The 25,573-nt window shown below is 37.1% G+C and overlaps 1 protein-coding gene across 2 annotated transcripts in view; it reads right to left on the bottom strand.

The window, feature by feature from the left end:
- arhgap42b (Rho GTPase activating protein 42b) overlaps positions 1 to 25,352 on the bottom strand; it is an 81,338-nt gene extending 55,986 nt beyond the window's left edge. For both annotated transcript variants that reach the window (XM_026193698.1, XM_026193699.1), the window contains exons 1-2: positions 25,068 to 25,352; positions 1,317 to 1,412 (exon numbers count right to left, since the gene is read on the bottom strand). In XM_026193698.1, the coding sequence (XP_026049483.1) occupies positions 1,317 to 1,412; positions 25,068 to 25,221 (250 nt within the window). In that variant the 5' untranslated portion in view covers positions 25,222 to 25,352. The remainder of the gene's footprint in view (positions 1 to 1,316; positions 1,413 to 25,067) is intronic.
- Positions 25,353 to 25,573: the final 221 nt, after the last annotated feature.

Genomic DNA, 25,573 nt, shown 5'->3' with positions numbered 1-25,573 from the left:
GGGAAGTAAGGAGCATCAAAGTGAACTATACCAATACTGCATCAAGATCATGGCTGGCATTCACACAAGGGTCTAGGTATGTCAGTCAGAAAGTTCAGTTTCATTGATGACTAGATTGATTTCAACAGGCTGTTTTTTTCCTCAAATAGTAATCGTGGCCTTTTCTCCCTGACATGGTGAATGAACCGAGTAGTATTGCAGGAAGGATACTGAAGACGTGGACACAAAATCACACAAACACTATTTTGCATTTTCATTTTTACTTTGATCCTGATTAAAGGCTGCCCAAACAAATTTGCCAACGTCTATAAATAACACAGTACACAAATTCTTCCCAACACGTGGCATGAAACTGTCATCAGAACCATTTCTCCTGTGCCAGTTTCATGCATCGCCAAAAAGGTTCAGTTACAGGTGCGCTGCTAAAACATCCATTGTTGAGTCTAAGATGATCAGATTCTTAATTACAAGGGAAGTCAAGGGAAGGGTCTCTAATTAAAGTGTGCTTGATTCTAATGAGGTTTAGATTTGGATGTGGATTTTTCCAATAAATATAATTGGTCTCCTGCACCCATGGCCATCACACAGTAACAACAGCTTTGTGAGGGGAAAAAAGGACTATTCATTTTGCATTCAGATGAACATTACAGCCTGTAGAGGAGGTCGATATCTAGTCTAGCCCTCACAGATGGACAGTAATTCAGCAGTCTACAGCTCCACAGAGCGAAAGACTCAAGCTGGGGATAATGAGCAGTGCAAAAAACGGAGACGAAGAGGAGGCCAAACTGGGAGTCATGCCCATTAGAGCCAACGAGGCCCTCTGCACAGCTGCTTTCATATTCCTCTTGGAGGCTAGGAGGTTTGCACCTTCATTAATCTCTGACACTGATCACAATTAGTCCCTTTGATCTCATATAGGCTTGAAAAGATACAGGAAAAGCATCATAAGCAAATCAATAGCATTAATTATACATTCACAGCAGACAAGCTTAACATCCATACACAAAGCCAAACCCCATTCTAAGATCACGCTGGATTATATTTGAAAAAATGAACAGCATTAGTGTTACATCATTTTCTTTCTTCGTTAATTACTTTTACTAATATACAGGTTAACTATAAACGAATCGTTTGAGCATGTGACCTTTACAAGACAAGTGCCCGCATGATACATGTGGGGGCGCAGCAACTGTTTTCCCACGAGAAACTAAAACATAAAAGAAAAATCAGATAAAAAAAAAATCTGATTGATGTGATGCAAGAGATGAAACCTTAGCAGGAGATGAATACTCTGTGCCTTGTTAAACTGGACTCACCGATGTTCACCTCATCATCTGTCTCTGCATCTCCTATGCACTCAAACTGGAACTCCTGCAGAGACTGGGAGAACTTCTGGACGGCAGCAGAAAGATCTGGAAAATCAGATGGGCTGAGCATCAGATGAGGCATACCACAGATGAAAAGCACACTGAAGACACATGAATCAAATTTTATTGTACATTATAAAGAAAAATGTAATGTAATTTAATGCAAATTTAATGTAACCTCCTTGGACTATACACAATAACCATTTAAAATTCGCAGACTTTGCTTTTGCACTAGATTTTACTTTATTTTGCTTTTCCACTTTCACAAAATGGGAACAAGCAGATGCATATTGCTGAAAACAAGACACACTTCGGGCAAAACATATTCTGCTGTTCCACATCAAAAAAGTTTAGTGGACACAGAGACAAATTACTGGTTTCTGCTCTGTTGCTGCATTTATTTCAGTTCATATAACAGATCTTTTTGCCAATTATGAGCAAAAGCCGTGTGCCCCATCCCTTCCCACACAATAACTGGAAATAGATTTTGCAACACCTGGTAAAGGGTGCCAAAATTTTGCTCCCAGAACTTGTTGTCAAAGCGGAAACAAAGCAGAACCCAGGACAACAGCTACAAGTTCTATAAGTTGTACTGACGTGTGGATAGTCAAATGACAGAAATTTCATATGGTTATACCATATCAAGATAACCACCACATCCAATAGCATTGCTTTAATTATTGTAAAGTTGCAAGGAATTATTTCCCCGGGCACCACAGCTGCATCATAAAAGATCAGCATATAAATAGGCCTAGTTTTTATCTTATTAATGGGCAACAATTAATATTCAAAACAGACAAAAGTCAAGTCTTTTAAAATCAACTGCTCTTTTGAACACAAACTAAATGAAAACATTCATTAAACAGCCTTTATTCAGTTTTTTGAAAGGCTTTCTTACATTAGTAGGAGGCAAAAAATGCTTCTAAAAGTATCGTATGGATGAGATAGATCAATGGTTTGTTCATGTGTATGTGTCTTTGTGTTTGCCTGCACGCTGAAGTGTGCTAGTGAATGAGTAAGTCTGGTCTGTAAGCCTTTAAAATAGCATGTGGTGCCTTCAATTAAGAAAAGTGAGCATCTTAACATTCTGAGAACTGAGGATTGACCTGTGCTTTGATGCAACGTTTCCTGTTGCTGAAAAGAGGTGTTCTCATACTGTACAAATTAATAATAATAATTCAGTGTCCAGCCTAACAGCCCAGGTCAGTGGCTCAGAGTTTTACTGACCCATGTACATTTTTACTGGCATGCAAAAAAAGGCCTCTAAATTCATTTCTACTGCAAGTCTCCAAGTCATCAAAGGAAGGACTCTGCGTCAAGGATATTTTTTAATTGAGTTATTCAAGTTATTCGATAAATCACTGCAGCCCTACTACTTCTACAGATATAAACTGACAATAGCATAAAGCTTGACAATTCATAACAGCAGATAACCAAATAATGGACTTTTATGAACTGCTGTCTGTCCATGTACACGCCCACTGACAGTCACACATTTGCAATATTTACTGGTGCCTGATCATAATACCTGGATCTGAAAAAATAAGCCCAGATGAACTGCCTAACCTTTGTCTCAAAAATGATAAAGCCCACACAGAAAATACAAATCAATAGAACAAGTCCACCCTTGGATACCCCCCACTGCTAGGTATAAATCTATGATTTTATTGTATTCTACAGTTTAACTTGATCAAATGTCTTTTTTGACAACCTCCAGAGAGTACTGTCATTTTTTGTACTCCAAAACCTTCCAGCTATGAAAACACAAGTGCGTGTGACTGCCAGTGGAAATTTTTTAAAATATTTAAATGAGCCACAAGAATTTAACAATACAGCAGGAGAATTTCATAGTATTTTTTTATATGACAACAGTATCTATAAGCCTTAGTAATAACTGCTGATGAATAGAAGCAAGCTAAAGTCCAATAAAGATTGGAGGCATATTTACAAATGTGGCAATGAGAAACAAAACACCGCAGCTTAGCACGTGAACTGGTCCAAATATGATCCAATAACAAAGAAAATTGATTCAAGCTGCGGTCAGAAAGTTACAAGGCTGACGTCCTGCAATCATTGTTAGAGCTGCAGGCAGCACAGTTGTAAGCTCTTTGTCTCTAAAATTTGTATGCATAAAACTACAAGTTTATGAACAAGTTTACTTCATACAAAGTATTATACCTTTGACTTAATAGCAATGAGCCAGAAGTAGCCAAGAGCAATTTCTCTTTGTTTGGATTGATGAGTCAACCAGAGTGTAACATGTCCAGTCAAGAATTAGAGGTGCTTCAACAGTCTCTGATCTAATGCTCTCAATGGGAAAAAAAGACTAGGTTATCATTTCCTGAACCCTACCTGCCTTATATAAAACCTCCCACTTTCTCTTTGATCCATGGAATAAAGAAAAGAACTAAATGGGAACAGACAGACACCTCACCATGAGTTTAACTTCTGTTGCTGCTTAAAAAAAGTTGCACGAAACGATTTAATAGCTGATTAATGTTTTTTTTATATCTACATTTTTCTGCCTGCCTTGTCAACAGTTTTCAAAAGTTTATGTGGGATATTAAAAAATGTACTTAATTTCCCCAATTAGGCTACATCAACCTGCAACTTACTATTGTTTCATTTTTCTCCTCCCTCAAATAACAGCTTGGATGAGAGCTACACAAAAATTCTCCATATTTTCACACATTGAAAGACATACACACCTTCACATTTACACCAGGGAGTTTTAAACTGTTGGACGAAACAAAAATAAACAGTACTCAGTTAAAATCTGGTTTCCATCTTACACACAGATGTACACTATAAACCAATGATATGTATGGTAGAAATCAGGGCGTTGATTCAAGAGAAGATCTAATTACAGTTACAACTGAAATCACAAGGAGGAAAGAAATGCAGCATTTTTTTTGCATTTAATGAAAGGGTCAGAGTAACTACAGTGATGACGTCTATAAAGCTAACCGAGCGCATGACTCACTTATAATTGTGGGCCAAGTAATGAAGCTGCATAGACACCAGAAGAGTTCTTATCCATCTTCTTATTTGTCTCTTTGCTGTAAGAATCTATGCCAACCAATCAAATTGACTGGTTTGTAGCTCTGAACACCAACTGGGGGCAGTCACTTCATTTTAATGTCTACTTCTTGAGCATGCCACGATGCGTCAAACTTAACTTTTCAATGAATTCAGTAACTTCTATCTGTGTGTTCGGTGGTTTACTTAATAATCATTCATCTGATCTTCAGACTGAGGAAATTCCTGTGGACCCAAGTCAGTCGACTTTTAAGTATAAAAAGTATTTCTGGTAAAAATCTTTCATTTACCAGTACTCCTCCACTCTGCGCTTTCTGTGGGGGGAGGGAATTACAGACGGGTTGACACAGGCAGTGGAGACAGAATAAAAGGAAGTGCATCCATAAAAAGCAGGAAAAAAGTGAAGAAATTCTCAGACTGAATGCCTAAATGAAACAGGAACAAATAAATCAAAAGACGTGAATACAATATTTTGTATTGGAATATGCTCTGTAAAGAACGACTTCAGTCACTCCCTCGTGTCGTTGGATTAGTGATTGTGGAGGAACCTGGTAGCTGTGCTAAACTGCACAGTCATGTTATAATTAGATGCAATCTCATGTATGCCATATATGGCAATGAACACTGCTGCGTATATCTGTATATATGTGGCAGTGTTTATTGCATTTTTCAACAACTTTTCATCTAATCTACTTTACCCATTATATTGTTAAACTTTGGCTCTGCTCCTCACCAGAACAAGTACCATACAAGTCAAGCTTTTAAGGAAATCCGGTAAACTGCAGCCCTGTCACCAACATTAACAAGCAGCAGAAACAGCACAAAGAAAATTGAAAGTGATCATATTATACATTTTAGAAGAAAAAGGTATTGCTAAATAATGTTCAACATTTCTGCTTATAATTAGTAGCGCTTGCATCTGGTAAAAGTGCGGGGGTGTCAAGGTCAAGATATGTCAACTAGTCATGTCAGCCTAATTGACTTGCCATCATAACTAGTCCTGATAATCTTCAGGTTAAGCCTTAGAAGCATTATGTAGCCAATTGAAAAAGCCTTACTTTTGACATGATCACATGAAGTTGTTATTGGGAAGTACTTGGCTCCCTCATTCCTGCTTGCAGTTGTTATTTTTACTCTGTTTTTAATTGTGCAACTGAAGCTAATATGTTTCATATCTCAGTTACGTAAAGGTTAACGTGTGAGCCTGCTGAGGTGAAATTTTAATAATGAGTGAAGATCGGGCACGTGAGGGAATATTTCAACATTTCAACTTTCTTTTGGATTTATAATTAAAAACAAAACAAGGCAAAGATTCTAAAATGCCTTTTGCCTTTTATTTGCCAGCCCACTCAGTTCAAATGTATGCAGTGTTCTCATATCTATTGTTGACAATGACTCACTAATTGCTTCTTACCTTAATTATTCTCTCTTCAACAGTCTTTACCTAAAAAAACCCCTCAAAAGTTAAAAGAAAAATAAATTTGACTCAGATACAGTAACTGTGTTTATGTAATAGACTCATTAAAAATATAAAAGACTCATTAAGTACTATTAAGTACCAGCGGTTTTACAGGTCTCAAGTGTAAATGGCACACGTAGGTTTATGGTTACATGCTTGCATACAGTTTGTTCTTATACTTGAAAAAGCTTTGAATTTTGCTCGTTAAGAAGGATCCAAATTATCTTTAATACAATAAAAAAAGTTTAAGAGCAACCATCAAGTTACAAAGTTGCAAACCTTTGAGTTTCATTTTCTGCTGCAAATTGCCTGTAAGAGGATGCTTGACAGTTTATAAAAGATATAGTGGCTACCCAGAACAAAATAGCGTATCCTCACTAAAAGGGTCTAAACTTCACAGGAACAGAAATTGCTTGACAGGTCTGATATTATTCTAACCCTAACAGTCAGCACTGAGTCATTCAATTTCAATCTATTTAAGAAAGACAACTGCAAGGCTTCTCTTCTCGAATAGACCACACACTGAAGTGTTCATAAAAATATGTTGTTTTAAGTTTGACCGACCACTTGTAAATATTGCAGAGGCTGCACTGAACAGCACTGAGAGGAACTCAGAAAATGTATTGTGCCATTGATGCGCTACTATCGTTCCCACTTTGACTCTAAAACTGCAGATTTCAGATCGATGCCCTGCTGCAGTTGTCTGGGTGTGCTCACAGGACCATCAATAATGGATGATCTTTTAACTCTGATGCTCAGATTAACCCAACCTTTACCAAACCTACCAATGTTACAGTCACCTGAATGTAATGTTTCCTAACAGCCTTTATCAAAACCCAGGAAAATGCAACATTAAAATTACAACAAAAGTTTTGGTATTACAGGATATGGTCTTTGCCTTTTGTCTTAATTCTTCAGCTTCAACATCAATGTTGTTACTCTTGGTTCATTTGCAAAACCAATGTTCTCATTTCTAAAATTAATAAACCACAAACCACAATTCAAAAAGCTACTCACTGCTTATCAGAATACTCTGAAATAATAGAATTTAAATCCTCGACAAAATTATTTTTGATATTGCTTTATATGGCAACAGCAATGGCCAAAACGTCATGGGATATTTTGGTTAATGAGCCTGGTCACACAGTTCTGTTTTTAATATGTGCTGTACATATCTACAACATTCCACTCTCTGATACTGCTCTACAGTGTTTTGGTGCTATTTTTCCTTGTGGTCAAAAACCCATAAAAGTATCAAGTAAAGGGTCTTTTATAGCAGCACCGAACTTAATATATCTGAACTCATTTTCTCAGACATCAAAATTAATACTAACTCTTCAGTTGATGATATGACTAACAAGAAATAGCACTTTAATTAATTTACTAGATTTAATTATGCCAATCAAAGTAGGAAAAAAGTGCTCTGTTAAATCATCCCCATGGTTGACCACCTCTATCTAGGAGCTCAAAAGGGTCTGCAGAGTAGCTTAGAGGAGATGGAGAAAAACTCAATTAGAAGTCCATCTACTAGCTTGTAAAGAAAGTGTTGCATCTTATAACAAAGCTGTCAGAAAAGCCAGAGGAAATTATTTCTGAAAAATTACTGCTGATAATGAAGGCAACCCTAGACTATTGTTCTCTTGAGATGAGGAACATCACACCTCTGGAAAATGTGAGGAATACATATATATATATATATATCAGAAAAAAAATTTAACCTACCACATTCTTCATCTGCACTAAAGACAATTCTCAAATTTCACTCCTGTTTTTAATATAATTGTGTGGCTGAAATAAAACGCAAACCTTCACTCTCCAGGTTAAAGTATATTTTTTAACTGTATTTATTTTCTTTGTCTCAACAATCATTAAACAGAAGGCATTCAAGCCTGTCCTCACACAAAAATAAATAAAACAAAAATAATAATTAGAGATTTAACACCCAACTATGATGCTAAGGCTGTTTTTAATTTATGATTAGCTTTTGGCAAATTTGATTACTTTATTCACCATCATGACTACTTGTAGGTTTTTCCTAATATGATGCTATTTCCTGAATCGGATTAAATATCTCCAGTAGGAAATTCTTTTTCAGCTGTGGAGATCAGGAATCCAATGGCACTTCTTGGGGTGATGAAAAATTCAGGTGTGTTGGTCTGCTACTGCGATATTCATTGCCATAACGTTGCCATTGCTGTAACGCAATGACACACAACTATATATGCTGAACTCTAGCCCTGGATTTAACTGGCATTAATAAATAAATAAATAAAAGTTAATGAAGATAAAAGGAAATTATTTTACCTCAATGAAATTGAAGGCGCTCATTTGGCAAGTAAACATACAGGATAAAACCAGACGTTAAGAGTCATGCTTATTTAGGAGTGACTGAGCATAAAGCTGCGCATTAAGTGTGCCTTTCATCTCAGCAATATTACCAAAATATCACCTTATCTGCACTCTTAGATATTCCACTGCCAAATTTGTAGACATCCATTAAATCTGCCCCCAAACTCAGTCTACCTCAAAATATTAAGGAAGCAAAGTCTGTGGATACTTTCAAGAAACTTTCAGAGAGGTTCTTCTTTAAACATTTTGCTTAATATTGATAGCTGAATAATATTTGCACAGGTAATTGACATTGATTGATGCCTTAGTACTATACGGCACATCTTGAGTAATCTTAATAGTTATAGAACAAATGTACTTTTATTTGAACAATACTAAATCTCCTCTCTCCTCAAAATAACTGAATTTACAAATAATATAGGTTCAGAAGAGCTCAAGGTTTAGGAAATGGTGGCGTTTCTGTCGCTCAGAAAGGTAATGTTCAGTTACTCAGTCCAATGGTTTCATAATGGGGGAGAGAAATGTTAATTATGCAGCTGCAGTGACTATTATTTGCAAGCATGTTTTCTCATTCCATCTCTCTCTCTTGTTCTCTGTGTCTCTGTTTAACGGGTTTTATTTAGCTCATTGTACTTCATTTTTTTTTCTCTTTTCATTTTTGTCTCTTTGACATGTTGATGATTCTGTTTCATTTCGTTTTTATGTTTCATATCTCTGTAAACCATTGCATGTAATTTTGGCCTGTACAAATAAATTGACTTGAGCTGACTTCACAGACTTCAGCTTAATAACAAATGAAAGAGTCGACACAGACTTGAAATCTTTATATTATCAAAAGTAAATGTGATGGAGTCAGTTTGTATTGATTTCCTATTCTTTAATCACAGAGTTATGGGCTGCTCATGGGAAACATTAAACTGTTAAAAAGATTGGGTGCTCTTCTTAAAAAGAAGGGTTTTGAATGAGCTTTGTAGAAAAAAATATATAATTATGAAACTGAAACAAAAAGGGATATTTTCAGCATTAGCATTCAAGTTATGCATCTCCTCAAAACTATACCTCAGCAAATGAGCAGCAATGTAAATAAATAAAGCAGCTCCCAATTTTTAAGGTTTTTCTTAAAGGTAAAAAAATGTCCTTCATTTCAACCTTTTTCAAACTACTAGATTACCCATAATAAGCATAGTAGTTGGGCACAAACTAGTTCAGAAGTTGGTCAATACTTTAGCGCTTTTCCTGAATAGCTTGAATAGCTAATAAAAATTACAATACTTTTGTTCGTTACTCACTCACTCTAATTAGTACTGAAAAAGAAACCACTGGTGAACCAATAATATCCTCTAAAAAGTGTGTATTGTTATTACTCGCAAAGCAGTCAAACTCGCAATTCAGTTTCTGCAGCTGTGTTATGAATTACGTGGGCACAAAGAAAGTAAAGACTAGGGAAACAATATAAGGTCTATATAATAAACCTGATTTCACTGCTCTTTTTGAAACCAGAGTGTAATATGTGTGATTGTGTGTATTTCAGTATAATATTTATAGGTGAGGTGACTGACAGTTTTTTATACCCACATATAATGAACATTGATATGAAGATTGATTGATTTACACTTTAGATCTTATAATAAATTAGATATTTGTATAAATGTGCTTGTGAAAATAGATTTTAATATACATACGTGTGTGTGAATGAGTAATTGTAACCATGAAGGTACAAGGTGTGGAGATGGACAGTGCACAAGAGAATGGAAGAAGAGAGCGCAAGGTGGAGATGAGTGTCAGGGGTGATTTGTGGTTAAGGGATAGCAGCACATGTGAAAGGGAAGGCTTACTAGATGGTAGTGAGGCCTGCTATGATTTATGGTTTGGATTCAGTAGCACTAACAAAAAGACAGGAAGCTGAGCTAGCAGAGAGGTAGCAGGTTTGAAGAAGTTAAGGTTTTTACTAGGAATGACCAGAACGGACAGGGTTAGAAATGAGTATATCAGAAGGACAGCTGAGGTTGAGTGGTTTGGAGACAAAGAGAGAGGCAAGGCTGAGATGGTTTAGACATGTGCAGGGGAGGGAATTGTGATATATTGAACAAAGAATATAGAATAAGGAACTGCCGGGCAGGAGGAAAAGAAGAAGACCACTGAGGAGGTTCATGGATATAGACAAGCAGAACATGCAGAGGGTTGGTGTGACAGAGGTGGATGATAGGCATAGGGTGAGATGGAGGCAATTGATCCACTGTGGCAACCGCTAAAGGAAGCAGCTCAAAGAAGTAGAAGAACAAGATTTGAGTCTTTTGAGTCTTTCTGGTAAGATTTGCTTATAACTATACCTCAATGGGAAAACAAATGTACCACATTTTACTTTGGGCAATGTTTAAACGAGAGCTAGCGCAACAATTATGTATTTATTTTCTATTTAAATGCATTATTTACTAAGATCAGGAATTAGCACAAATAACTATGTATATTCCAGAAAATATAGCACAACCACTTACAAAGAAACCATCCCACTGAAACTAGCAGCAGCAAAGATAAATGGCAGGGGGATCAGTATAAAGGAAGATAAATGAACAGCTTAATTGTTTTATCCCCAGGGAAACAGTAAAGGTGTAATCAGCATAACATATTCCAGGCTTTATTGGTTTGAACATGAATGTTTACTGTTGGAAATCTGCATCTAAATGCACAGACTCACTGGACAGTTTATTTGTTACACCTGTGCAAACTCAATGCATCTGGCATGCAGACATGGCTAAGAAAATCTACTCTGCTAAAGAATTAAAAGACCAGTCAAGAGACTTCATGAACACTCCATTGCTACTGGTGCCCAATAGGCTGCTGTCACCTAAGATTAGAAAAATTGAGGTTACAGTGGGCACAGGCTCACAAAATTGGCAGGGTAGTACCACTGGGTAGTGGTAAGACATTCTGGTAAATAGACAGTCTATTTTGGCCAGGATATATATATATATATATATATATATATATATATATATATATATATATATATATATATATATATATATATATATATATATATAGTATTAGAACATTGGAAACATGTTAATTTGTAATATGGGTAATGACATCGGTGTTGATTTGTGCTGTAACATTCATATGGTGGAGGTAGAAAGCACGAATCTCTCCTAACATGTACCTTGAACAGTTTGAGCTGCTCCTAGTGGTATAATGACAAGGGCTGCTTTCTGGTCCACTTTAAGCCTCTTGGGCCAATTTGAACATCATTTACACACAGCAGCCTAACTGGGCAGTTGCTGACTGTGTCCATCCCTTTATACCTACAGTGTTGTTATGTTCTAATGGGCACTTTCAGCAGGATAATGTGCTGTGTCACATAACTCATATAGTCTTAAACAGAGTTTGCAACTTAAATGTCCTCCACAGTCACTAGATTAGGGTGAATGTAGCTCAGGAGGTAGGGCATGTCATATACTAATCAGAAGGTTGGTGGTCCGATCCTCAGCTGCTCCACTTTGCATGCCTTTGGCATAATACTAACCTCAAGCTGCTCTCTGAGTATGAATGTGTGTGAATGTTAGATAGAAAGTACTAGAAAGCACAGAAAGAAGTGCTTGGCTGAATGAGACAAGTTGTAAAAAGTACTTTGAGTACTCAGGTAGAGTAGAAAAGCAACCATGTGCCATATATTTCAAGATCCATCATGAAAGTGTTGGTTACAAATCTGTAACAATTTTGTGAAGCTATCATATATCAATAAGTATCAAAAACTCTAAGGAATGCTACCAGCACTTTGTTGAATGCATGCTATGAATAATTAAGGCAGTTGTAGCCTCCAATGCATAATGGACTGTCACTAAATACAATAAATGCAAAGTCTTCACAACTTCAAAAAGCAATTCAGTTTCTGTATTGGTCATATCAAGAAAATATAATAATATGCATCACATGTAACACTGTTACCAAACATCAGTAGTTCATTCTGTAAGAAAGGAAGAAAATATGGAACAAAGGACACATTGTATATAGGAACTATAGTCTCTGTGGTTCCCTGAATATTTCATCTTATTCTTATACACCTATTCTGTCAGGAACAAGAATTTGGTGCATTCTGCTTTCAATTTGTGTAGCGAAATGGTGCTATGTTTTTCACAGAAGTAATGAGAGGAACAAGCCTAACTCGTATAAGGCGTGAATCTGAAAATGTTACCACATGAAGTGAAACACTGGTATAAGAAAAAAATACTGATGCCTGAGTAAGGGAGGTGAAAAAAGGAAGCAACCCACTTCTGATTTTACTCATTACATTAAACACCTTAAAATATTGTTGTCTAATTATATACTCAGCACACATTTTAGCTCAGTCTGCACTGAATTTTCCTATTAGAGTATTTAACTTGCAGCAATGATTCTTCTCAGAGTGAGAATGCAGTAAGAGGTAACTGAAGGAACAATAGTATTGTGTACCATCCTCCTGTATAGGTTTTAATCAAAGAGCAGAAGTCTGACCACCCAGGCAAGACGTTACTGGATGGAAAAGCTACGCCAGTTAGTGCCCAGTGTGAGAGATATGAGAAAGTACTATGGCTGTCAGTCATCGCACAACAAAACCCCCTGGGTACAACCTTTATCTCATCTCCAGGGCAACCACATACTACCAAATTCCATCTGCTGACAGCGCCTGACAAAGCACAGACAACACTACATTTGAACCTGAAAGTCTTCCTGCAAACACTGCATACTTATTTCACTATTAGGACTTGACTAATACGGATAGTCATAGCAGTCATACACTCTACAAGAGCAATTCAGTTATTTTTAGTTTTGGGGTGGCAACTATATCTCAGTCAATAAAACATATAGTTTCTATGTCTGGTTGAACCACATAATCATGATTATGGTACTTTTATATGTAAGGTACCAAATTAACACCCTCCTGGGTTTTAGTATCCAAAGCATGAAAAAGAAACAATTTCCCCAGCAGGAAATCAAACATTATTACTTCATTTTCTGTAAAACGCACTGATACTATGTTAAAATCCATTAAGCAATTTCTAGTTGATCCAGGCTTCAGTTTAATACAAGAAACTTCCTCCTAGTATGTCAAGCTTTTAAACCCAAGTCGCAAAGATGGTGGTTATGAAACAATTACATTTCTGAAACCCTCACTAAGTTCAAAATAAGTTTTAAAATTGACAGACTTCCTCTACACAAAAATCCCTGCAAACTCAAGAAACATATCTCAAAAGAATCGTAGAAACTATCCAATTGACCTGCTAAATTTCAGGCATATTACAACATCTGTCTGCAGCACTCCCGGTTCACCGTACAATGTGACTGACATACTCATTATAACACTAATTACACAGCAGCATCCTTGTTGTGCTTTCACTCCTCTAAATAATTCTTTGGGGTTATAATGAAGTACCTTAACACAAATTAATGCAGAAAAGCTTTTAAAACCTTAAGTCGCAGGAATAAATGTGTTCCATTAAAAAGCTTTACTATGCACTCGTCTCCAGTTTGTGCTAAATAGCTACAAGTTTTCACTTCCCCCAAATGACTCACAGTGAGTTTAAGATATTCTGTGTCACATTTACAAGCTACATTCCTTGACTTTGCTATACATCTTTGCCTTCCTTGAGGCACATATACAAAAAAAAAGCAATCTGCAATAATGTTCTTTTTTTGTAGAGACAGCTCACTCTTTGCCTATATATCAACATTGCAATGAGAAACACCGTAGCTACTTTATCTTGTCAGTGAGACACTGCTGATTTCAGATGAGAAGGTCTTCAAAGGGGAAAGCTTTTGCACACCAAGCTTAATGAGAGATGGGGAGATCTCTTTGATGCAACAGTGGGGTGCATTGTGCCACTTTGATTCCATTTGGAGGGATTGTAATGGAAGAGCGGCCCTTCAGGTAAGGCCTCTTCCACCTGCTTACTATTACGTTTGCCTGTCAGTCACCCAGCAGGGGAGATAGTGCATCAGAGCCAGCAGACAGTCCTTTGCACTCACGGAGCATACCGAAACTTTCCCACCGCAAGCTGTTGTTCGAAACAAAGCCTCATCTAATATATCCAGCTGTAGCATCAAGCAACACCTTTAACAGGCAGTTTTACTCAATTCTGGAGTTCGGCAGTTAAAGTGTTTACTACTAGTTTTTGTTCAGGCCTTTTTGGATCAGGTCATTAACATGGCGTGGTAATCAGCTGTATCTTAGCCTACTTAGAATAAACCCTGCCTAACAATATAGCTTTGTAACCAAAATGTAATAGTTTATTTATGTAACAAAACTCCCCACACTAATAGAGAGCTTAGGATTTCCACAAACACATGGCTATGTAATTACAATTTCCAGCAGATTGTTGTTTACTTTTACGTGTTCATTAGAGATAAATGGGATTCATGGATAGTCTGTTGTTACTGGTGAATGGTGAAAAACATAGCTCTCAAATGTTGACATCATGTGCCATTAATGGCATTGTCAGCGATACATAGCAATGACTGTAACTTGCATTTGTAGTAGTCACACAGTAACTCTAGTATTTTTAGCAGATTCAACCCCCTAATGTGGTTTAAGATGGGATAATAAATTGGCAACTCATGAGAGGTCTTAATATGAATGTATTAAGCACTAATGGAAGAGATTCAGTTTGAAATCTTGGGTTTAGAAACCACAGCATATCTACAAAATACTTCACAGTTAAAATCCTACGTGGTAGTCCCCCATGTTCCAATTACAACAGTTGTTTTCTCATTTCAAAACAAAGAAAGTTAATCCAGCAATTTAGTATTTTTTAGAAGAACTGCACGTCATTATTGTGAAGCTAGGTATGTCTCAATTATTTTATGCACTAAAGTGAATTTGTCATTTACAATGACTTATATCCAAAAATCTGCTTTTATGCCTATTAAGTATTGGCTAATTAATTCTTTCAACAAATTTGTTAGAGTTCACAGAATGAAAGAGGAAAAACACCATCTTTCCCCACATATTCATGCAGAATACACATCTACATCATTTTCAGCTATCTAAATTGCTGAAAACAACTTAGAAGATGGAAGATACTGACATTGAGTCTTTGATGTGAGGCTGATGCAATGCTACAGCCTATTCTTTAGCGCGAAAGAAAAAGATCAGAGTTATTACCCCTGCAATTCTGCGGGACTGAAAAAAAAAGAAAGGCAGACAGGCCAGCACCTACCATTTATCACCAGGTCTACTGCCTTTAGACTGAGTTGAGAGATTTTCTTTCAGAAGACACATCGAGAACACATCTGGTACAAATTCTAACAGAGATGAACTTATTTCTCAAAAAAGTTCTGATAAAATCAGCTCGATTACTACTTTGTAGTAACAGTAGTAACAGTTCTCAAAGGCCTTTTTCAATATAAGACTTAACAAAGCATGTATTTAGTAAAAGAACAGCTAAGTACAGACTTTAAAGAAAGATAATTCAGTTTGCAAAAATATCACTTTTTTTTTTATTTCAACCCACTGAGGACAAATATAAAGGACAAATCTTTTTAGTCAGTATATACTGGTACACATTTAGTATACATTTGCTGTGAAAAAGTCCACCCATCATTTCTTTACATTTTGCTTCCAAGGAGTCAGACTTTCTTGTCATTTTTCTAAAGCGGTCTTGAGTTGTCCTCCAAGTTTTCCGAAGGACATTTAGCTTTTTAGCCTTTTAGCTTTTTTACAGTTTAGGCCTTGTCACTAAACACTGACCTATGAACGATTCAAGCGGATAAAAGACACCTTACTCCAAGGATGAACCAGTGTTATGTCAACGCACAACAGGCACCAATTTTAAATTATATTTTTAAAAAAATTGTTAAATGCAGCCTATTCCAAAAACACAATTTGTTCCCATTTGTTTAGCTCAATCTATGAAAAAGGACAACGAAAAGGACCACCAACAAGGTGGTTTCAAAAGAGTGGCATATTTCAGCACGGTGAACAGTTAGTCATTCAAAACATGACAAAACAGTTTGAGAAAACTGGACAAGTAGAGGACAGAAAATGAAATGTCAGGTCTAAAAAACTATTTACAACAGATGAACAGTATCTGAAAGTCAAATCCTTAAGAAAAAATCCCCCAGCAAATATCTGACACAGGCCCCAAGAGATGTACCCCTCTCTTCAGCTGATCTACTGTTCACCAAAGCCCCAGAAGCAGCCTCACTTGAAGTGTGGCGGTCAAGAACCCAGTCTTAAGAAAAGGAAGAGGTAAAAGGCTGAAGAATACCAAACTACATACGACAATACGTGGCAAAATGTCTTATGATGTGATGACATTTTTGGTTCAAAATGTCACCAATAAAAGCGGTACCACAGTGTGTATCTAGAGCCATCTGTAAATCATGGTGGTTTTTGTAATAGGGCTGCATTTCAACTAGAGCTGGGCGATATAAGATTTTTTCATATCACAATATGTTTTTTTCATTTCAGGCGATAACGATATCTATCACGATATAAGCCAAATAACTATATTTGTAAGATTTAAATGTGCCGTTGCTCACAAGTAAAATGTGAAATAATCAGCAGCTTGTTTTTATTTAAATATTTATTTCCCATAATAAGTTCATCCATTAAGCGGACGCGAATGGATGGATGAAGTTCAACAGGGTAGATGTACTTAAGGAACATGAGACTTTTTCAGATAAATAAAGGCAAATATTGCAAACTACACAAAAGGCAGCCGCTAAAGCGTTTAAGTTTCAAAATAGAACAAACAAAACAGACTAAATTGTCAATTTCACTTAGAAACAAAATATTAATTCTAAAAATAAATCTTAGTTTGTTTTACAGAAGAACAGACAAAACTGACTAACTTTTGTCAATATCAAATAAACTGAGAACTAAAAGGAAATTCTCAATCTCTCCTTGTTGTATAGCTTAGCTTTTCAAACAGTTTTAACAGTTACTTTAGTCTGACAAAAGCCGAATGACGAATTAGCGCTTCCAGTCAGAGACTGAGGCTACGTCCACACGTACACGGGTATTTTTGAAAACGGAGATTTTCCGTTTTCGTTTTAAAAAATAATCCCGTCCACACATAAAGGCAGAAATGAAGGAAAACGCTGCTATGAACATGCCAAAGCAGCAGGTGGCGCTAGATTCCTAACCGTGCAGAAATGTTGGCCAATCAGAAGTCTAGAAGCCTCGGTGGGAAAAAGTAAACAAAGCTGGGGCATAGAAGCAGAACCGAGTCGTATGTGTGGAGGGACAGTAACTGTGTGTATATGTAAGCATTTAAACACTGCAGAGAGTAGAATTAACAGTAACAGTATTGTAGAAATCCATTTCACCGAAACAATAACGTGGCGCACAGTGTAACACATGCACCAGTTTATTGTATTTCCAGACTTGCTTTCGGCACAATTTACAGTGCACGCTACTCTGTTTTTTGTCAGACTTGAAATAGCCGAAATACCTTCACACTACGGAACTTCTATGGCTCTTCCGTTCGACAATCTCTCCGGCATTGGAACCATCATCTGTTTTCTCTTCGGTAACCTTCGGTCACGCTCGGTTGATTTTTCTAGTCGGCACACTCATTTCCTCCATTACCCGCTGGCTGCTTCACAAACAAATACACATGTGCGGCTTGGCACTTGTGCTGTACGTAACAAGTCACGTGACGTGACACTGCGGCTGTGATTGGTTCGGCTCTGCTTTTTTTTTTTTTTCTTTAAGAGGACAAGAGCGGCGAGGTCTAACGCGATAGTTTAATTTCTCTATCGAGTAAAAGTTATATCGCGATACATATCGTTATCGTTCTGTCGCCCAGCTCTAATTTCAACCCTAAACCAGCTATTCAGTTGACACAGTGTGAATGACAAAATTATGACCAAATGTGACAATGATCTCAAACACACTTCTAATGCATTAAAAGCACTTGCTATAGGAAAACCATCCAATGGAACACTTAGTCATGACTGCCTCTTGGCCTTTTAAGAGCCCCAACCACAAAATTATGGAAGCAGTGTGGGTCCTTCTTGACAGAATGGAACAAAAGGCAGCCAGCATCCAAAGAAAAGCTTTGAATTTCCTCAAGAATCCTTGAGAACACTTCCTGAATGCTCTTAAAGAAATTATTAGAAACCTTGTTTATGAGAGTTCAGGCTGAGTTGAGGAGGGAAGGTTGCCCTACCAAATATTGACTTTCAAGCTCACTAGAATTGTACAAACTCCGTTTTCACTGTATTATATTGTATTTCCATGTATTACACATTTGAATAAATCACTGCACCTACTTTCAAATTTTCCAAGCAAAATCTTAACTTGCCTGGGGATTCGGAAACATTTTACACAGTATTATATATACATTTATATATTTCAGTTTGTATTCAGGATGACACACACAAAAAAATATTGAATGATTAATTATTGAATTTTGAATGTTATGGAGGTGAAATACATATGAACCACAATACCTGGCATTCAGTGTAAGTCAGCTAACTGTGAACTTGAGAACGGTGTACTCTTTGTGACAATCAGTTTGACTGACAGACTAACAACAGAGTGCTTCAGAACAGACCTCAATATGAAGTCTAACACATTTTCTTGCACAGTCTGAAGGGAAGCAGCTTTTAGGAATACAACGTCTAATCCTTTTATCAAAATCTGTTCACATATTATCCACGTCTCCAGCAGCTATGCTTACCGCTTCTCTCAGCTTTATTGCTAAACAAGTCGCATAATTTACCTCTACATTTCATTTCCATTACATGAGTTAAAATTCATCAATGTAGTCAAAGTAGCACCAATATATTATAAATGGCATAATCCGGCAACACACAGTCTGCCTTAGTCACAGTCCAACAGACACAGACACTAAGAAAGCAGATACACACACCCACACAGTAAAGCAGAATGATGTCAGGCCAAATGCTATCTGAGGGCGGATGGGGGATGGTTATACAAGCATGTTTACAGGACATTTCCTGTGGCTGAGCCTTGGGAGCATCATCTGTCCTCAGACAAACAAACACTTAGAGTTCCCAAAGCTGAAAGCTATTGTGAAATCACTTTTGACAAAAGCCTACAAGTCATCTTTTTATTTAATAAAATAGCAGCAACTAATTATAACTATATTGAGTTACATAAAAGCATTAAATTATTTAAGCACAGTTGGAAGAATTGCTGTTTACATATTTTTTAAATACAGATTTCTTTTAATAACAGTCCCCGTGCGTGTCAGCCATTCATTATTGTATATCCTAAGGAGGAAGCATCACTCCGTCACTGCTGAAAGGCATGGATATGGGGCGGTGGCAGAGATATATTATCAGGTAGCATAATAAAACCATGTCTTCCACTTTATACTAAGCTCATCTGTCTCCACTCACTGAAACGCATTAGATGTCACAAAAGTTAATACTTAAGATCTAGAAATCTTTTTTGCTTTCAATTAGAACTTGTTATCTTGCAGGAAGATAACATTAGACAGCATCTGGAACACCTGGAATTTTGGATTGAATTTTTTGGGAACCCCAAGCTCCGGGCCAGAACAGTGGATATCTGGAGGATGTGTGGTGATGCACAATTAACCAAAGTACATTCTGATGACACTAAGTGCAAGGAACAAACTGTTTGTTCACTGTGTTACAAATACGTACAAATTATGTATGACGGATACAAGCTGTCACCCAAAAGAATGTGTGTCTACGTAGGTCTTTAGAGATCCCCTTGCCAAAGTAAGACCAGCTATGGCTCATCATTTTTCATGTTCTTCATACATATTTATAAATGTCACTAGCCTGTCAACCATGAGTATATTCTCTGTAACTGTAACTATTCACTTTTTTTCTGTTACTGCAGCATGGTTTAACTCATTCTATAGAAAATACAGCAAGAGTATCTGTGTCCAAATTTCTTAAAGGATGTTGTAGAACCTGTAATGTTAATCAAACAATTTGCTGCATAGTAACGACACTGTCATCACATAAGTTACAGAAGGTACCAAATAGATTTCATATAAGAGACACTAGCCTCCAATTCTGTGGCTTTCTGCTCTTATACTCTTAAAATAAACTTGCCAACCACATGTTAAATGTATGATAATTTACCTCATATCTGTGGTTCTCCCACCCTTCTCCCAAAGTGATAATTAGTGAATTAATACGGTTAAGTATAGGGTATAATAAATACTAGTAATTTACAACAGGTGTAAACCGTGCAACTTACATCCGCCTGACCAAATCACTGTTGATACATAACACTGTTTAAACAGCGTGTTTCAGAAATCTTTAAACCACAACCTTCATCATTAGTATTAATATGAAGAGGGACAAAGAAGTTTACATTTTTTTCTCTTAGTGATAAATTGGGAATAGCACTGACACATGCGAGCAACATGTGTCAGTATGTATTCTATGTAATGTCACCACTTGTGTAACACAGATTTTTCACAATAGAGCATGGATTCTCAGACAACCTTGACGTCAAGAATCATTCCTAGTGAGGAGAGTTGGGCTTAAAAATAGACGAAGTCACAATCTCTAAAACTGAAGGCACATTACCTTAGGAGTAGGATGAGAATCTACTCTGTTTTCTTGGACATTAGCAGGGTTTTACAAAGTTAAACTATCAATAGCAAGTTTTACTGTAATGTCCTCAGGCTCCTAAAGGTAGAGCTGGGCCATATCATACCGTTCACGGCAATACCGGTATAATTTTGGGAAAAATTAAATATCGTGATAGAATATGGGTAAAACGCGCATGCGCAGTGCCTTTGTTTTCATACGCACACGTCGGAAAAAGCATGGCGGCGAAAGCGGATCGTTGAATGAAACGGATGAACCAGAATTGGTTTGTAAAAATGCTGCAACTTCAGTAGTGTGGAACTGGGTTAGCTTTCGTCCGTCAGATACACAACAAAGCACTATTTTTGGTAGCGCATGCTAGCGGGCCGTCGTTGGATATTATACATGGTTATGCTGAGGATATGTCGGCCAATTTCCACTGGAAATGCCTTTTGGTTAAACTGTCAGCAAGGAATTTGCATTTGAACTGTTACATTTTTATATAACTTTAATGCACATAAAAAAACAGCTGCTTGTTTATTAAATGAAAATACATTGATGGGGTTTTTTTTGCACTAATAAAGTTGTGGAGTTGTAAAGTATTTTGTCTAGTGTAAATTATATCGTCAGTTATATCGTTATCACAAATTTTCAAATGTATATCGTGATAAATATTTTTGGTCATATCGCCCTGCTCTACCTAAAGGTATCTGAATTGTGGTGAGATGGCAACCTTTTGACTACTACAATGCAGTCATATCCCATCAGATTTCAGCGACTGCCCCAAAACATTTATGCTGAAGTATTGCCATTTTGTCAGATTGGAAGTGATCCAGGGTTTATGACGAATTGTCCTTGATGAGCTTAACGAACAGGACCTCAAGAATAGCTTCAAAAGTGGCTGGAGTGCTGGGAGCTGTGTATCCCTGCAACAAGTCACTAGTTAGAGATGATTGGTAAGGTCTTTGAGTTGTATATTCACAGTCAAAGAACCTTTTGATTGTATCTTGCATATCATAACATAATGATCGTAATATATGCGTGTCATGTTTGTTCCTGACCTCAGCTTAGACAGCCTTTCCAATCTTCATGAAACTGAGCCTATATAAAGTACCAAAGGTACAGAGATTTGTAATATCTAAATGGTGATTGATTCATGAAAAGCTACAGTTTCTTTTATCTGTGTATTTGCATAAAGTAACTGCACGATCAAGGCTGGTTCGTGAGCATACGGAAACATTTGCACATTCATATGCACATTACAGGTATATTTTAACAGTCATCACAGAGATTAAGATGTAGCAAGTGGAGCAGTTCAAGGTATTTGGCTGGTATTTTCTTTAAAGTATCTTTGAGAACTAGTCAAAGTCCTTCTGTCTCACTGTTTTCTGTTTCTTTATGTAATCCCAGACCACCTCCGTGTTGAGACCAGAGCTCTGAGGGGGCCATACCATCTGTTAGTCTTCTTGTTCTACATATGACTAGAAATCGTTTTTTACGACTTTGGCTGGATGTTTGGGGTTGTTACCAGATTACAGAATTAATTTTCAGCTGATGACAGAAAGTTAAAGATATTGTGTGAGGTAAGTATTTAAACATTTAAAATGACTTAAACTTTGGCCCAACCAATAGAGTGCATCTAAAATGTGAAAACGTCACAGACTCCAGACGAAAGTGTTTCCTTCACTACTGCAACAATGGTAGTCACAAAATTTCTTTACTAATTCTAAAAGCCAGAAAATCACCCTCTTTAGTTACCCATAACAAACATATGCTTGACTTTATATGGAGCCAGTTAGTGCAGTTTCAGCACATGTCAAACCACTTTGCAGGTAATACATTAACAACCTGGCTCAACAGACCTCATTCACTCAGACAGCATTTAAAGAAAAATACATTATAGGATACTTTACAGCTGTGAAACATGAGATGATAACAGGAAAAAAGATCCATTAAATATCTTCCAGTAATGTCACCGCTGATGACAGGTCATAAAGGGTCATAAACCTCTACGGCGTCCCAAGTTAAAGACCATCAATAATTTACTTCCGTCTCTTCACTTCCTGCACTCTCTCCCTACTCCTGACTGAAACTGGGCATTCAGTTAAAGGACTGAGACACTCATGACTACAAAGGAAAGACAAACACAATGGAAAATTCCTTCCAAGTAGCTCAAACACTGGTAATGTTGTGGTCATGTTTAAGGATTATTTACTGTGGAAGATGACGCACTAACACGAAACACTGGTTAATAAGAATTTCTCATTTCAAACTTCAATATAGCAACAGATCAGCTAGATGGAGGGGTGTGTAGGTTGGGATCTATTAAAACCTTAACTATGCAGTGTTTCTACATCAATAAAACCATCAAAGGCAATCAAAGTCTCAAACCACTTGCCACTGTCTTGCCACTGCATAGTCTATCTTGAAGTCTTAATGTCTTATTTGGTATTAAACAATTTGCGCAGGCCTTTGACATATCCTCCCTGTTGTGAATAAAACATTGAGAAGGGTGTTACTGTCCACCTATGATGCCCTGTCCACTGACGGAACAGTTTTCCTGCAAAAAAGGTATGAAATAGGTTTGGCCTTCAGCTGCCCTGAGAAATACTAGAGTCAGCAATACAACGGTATGGTAGGGTGATACAAATACTAAGTGCTCCTCACTTTTGTTGATCTGATGTACGCTTAGTACAAATATGTGGAACTGAAACCAGAAGCAAGAAATACAGCACAACACCGCAAAGAGCTTAAACTTAAAAGTTACTTTGTTAAACACTGTATGCCTTTGTGTTCATTTATCAATATAAATTTCCATTAAACTCATTCTGCCAGACTAGATACTGAAAAAACAAAGATGTGGTTATTATAAGCATCAGTGTCCTGTTTTTCAAATTGGCTGATTAGTCCAGAAGAGTTAATTAAGTCAAGACGTGTCATTTGTGAGATCAAATTAATTTGTTTTGGACTATTATAATTTAGGCCATGACTGTGCTTTATTAAAATTCAGTTCAGTGCTCAATACACAGCAGACACAAGCCTAGTTTTACTTACTATCCCATGGTATGGTATATTAACAGTCAATGGCTGTGAGCACAGGAGCACCGCTCACTTGCCATTGAAACCTTTGGCTTGTCAGGGCCACCCAGTCAGAAGAAAGTTTGCTAAAAGGAAGGGTGAAAATCTTGTCTCAAAAAAACCCTATGAATTTGGGGTCTGCACCAAGTAGTACAAGATAACTCTGAACTGTGAATCACACTTGGACTCTAACAGAGTCCAAGAAGAAATACACAAAAAAATTGTTAAATTGCATAATAGATCCGCTTAAATGTGTAAATTGTTGGATATTGCAACCTTACTCCCTGCTTAAGGTGCAATTTCAGCTTCGCTGCCTCAAGCACAAGAGCAGCAAAAAGCAAAACATACAGGAATGGTGATTAAAAAGGCAAGAGCGTGACAAGAATGATGCCGTCTCACAGCAAAGTCTGACAGACCCATGTTGAGTTTAACTGTGGAAAAAAAAAATACAGTGGTGAGTGATGGGTTAGTGTGCGCAGTGTGGCACAATGCTGTGCCCTTCCCATTCTATTTCAACCCAGCTGTTTTCCATTTTTATTAGACCTATATTTCTAATCTTTCTCCATTTCACAGACACACTTCTGACGTTAACAGACCAAACTCCTTCCCCACAGGGAAAGAGCAGGAAGTCGACTTTAATCAGCACGGTGGAATCTGAGACCTAACTTGGAATTTGAGAGGACAATGACCTCTCAAATTGAATGCTGGCATCCTCACTGACATCCTCATGCAGACATTAAAGCCCACAATATGTATTTTCCTTACTTTTGAGCGGTGACTCTTCAGAGAAAAAACGTTTTCTATCAATGAATTAACCCCCAGTATTGTTATCCATATGTCAGAAAGTGGCTTTATGATTGAATATTAAAGCAGAGGAAACCCACTTATATGACACTAACAGTTCTGACACTGGGATTTGTTAGACAAGCCTCTGCATGCATGCATTGAAGCCAGGGAAGCAGACACAAAGCAAACAAATCCCTTGCATTGCAACAACCTTAATAATGAATTATGTGGCTTTTGTATAGATTTAAGCTTTTTCCTAGTAATATAAATGTTTCCCAGTAGGACAACAATTATTCAGCTCCCGGTGGCTTCAGTTCAAAGAGAGACTGGACCATTCAAACACTAGCACAAAAGTCTTAAAATAAATATAATGAATGTGTCCGCTAATTGAAAGTCGCCTCTAGGTTTTAGGTAGTTTTATTTGTGGACTGAAAGAATAAAAAAAAAGGCCACGCTGGGCTACTTACTCTTGAGCGCAGTGATTAGCATATTCCCATCCTTAATGAGGTCTTTGATGAATTTATTTGTCCGCTCCAGTTCTATTTCATGGCATTTCAGACGCTCTCTGAAGTCCGGACTGTCCAGGAAAGAGTCACTGAACTCCAAAGTGGGGAGTCCCATTGTCCCTCAACGGCAACGCTGGCTTTTAAACTCTGTAACTAGGCATACAAAGGTTTTTACTTTTCATCACGTAGTTCCGATGTAATAGCCACTTCTAAGTTCCCCCTAAAAACTTTTCCTGCTCCGCTTAGTTCCTCACTTCCGCTTTGATTTTCTTCGCTTTTTTTGTCGGCTACCTTAAAAAACAGTGGTCGTATGACTCCTGCTGGTTAGTTTTGGACAGATTACAACAAATGTGGTAGGTCCATCATTAACTTAAGCAACGAAAAAAGTTATTTTGAAAAATTGAGCTGATTTCTGCGTTTCACACTAAACCTCCTAATTACGTTAATAATAATAATAATAATAATAA

Source organism: Astatotilapia calliptera, chromosome 14 (genome assembly GCF_900246225.1).
Source record: "Astatotilapia calliptera chromosome 14, fAstCal1.2, whole genome shotgun sequence".
In the NCBI taxonomy this organism is placed as follows: Eukaryota; Metazoa; Chordata; class Actinopteri; order Cichliformes; family Cichlidae; genus Astatotilapia; species Astatotilapia calliptera.
Note: the sequence above shows the minus strand (reverse complement) of the source record. Positions and strands in the feature narration are given on the sequence as shown.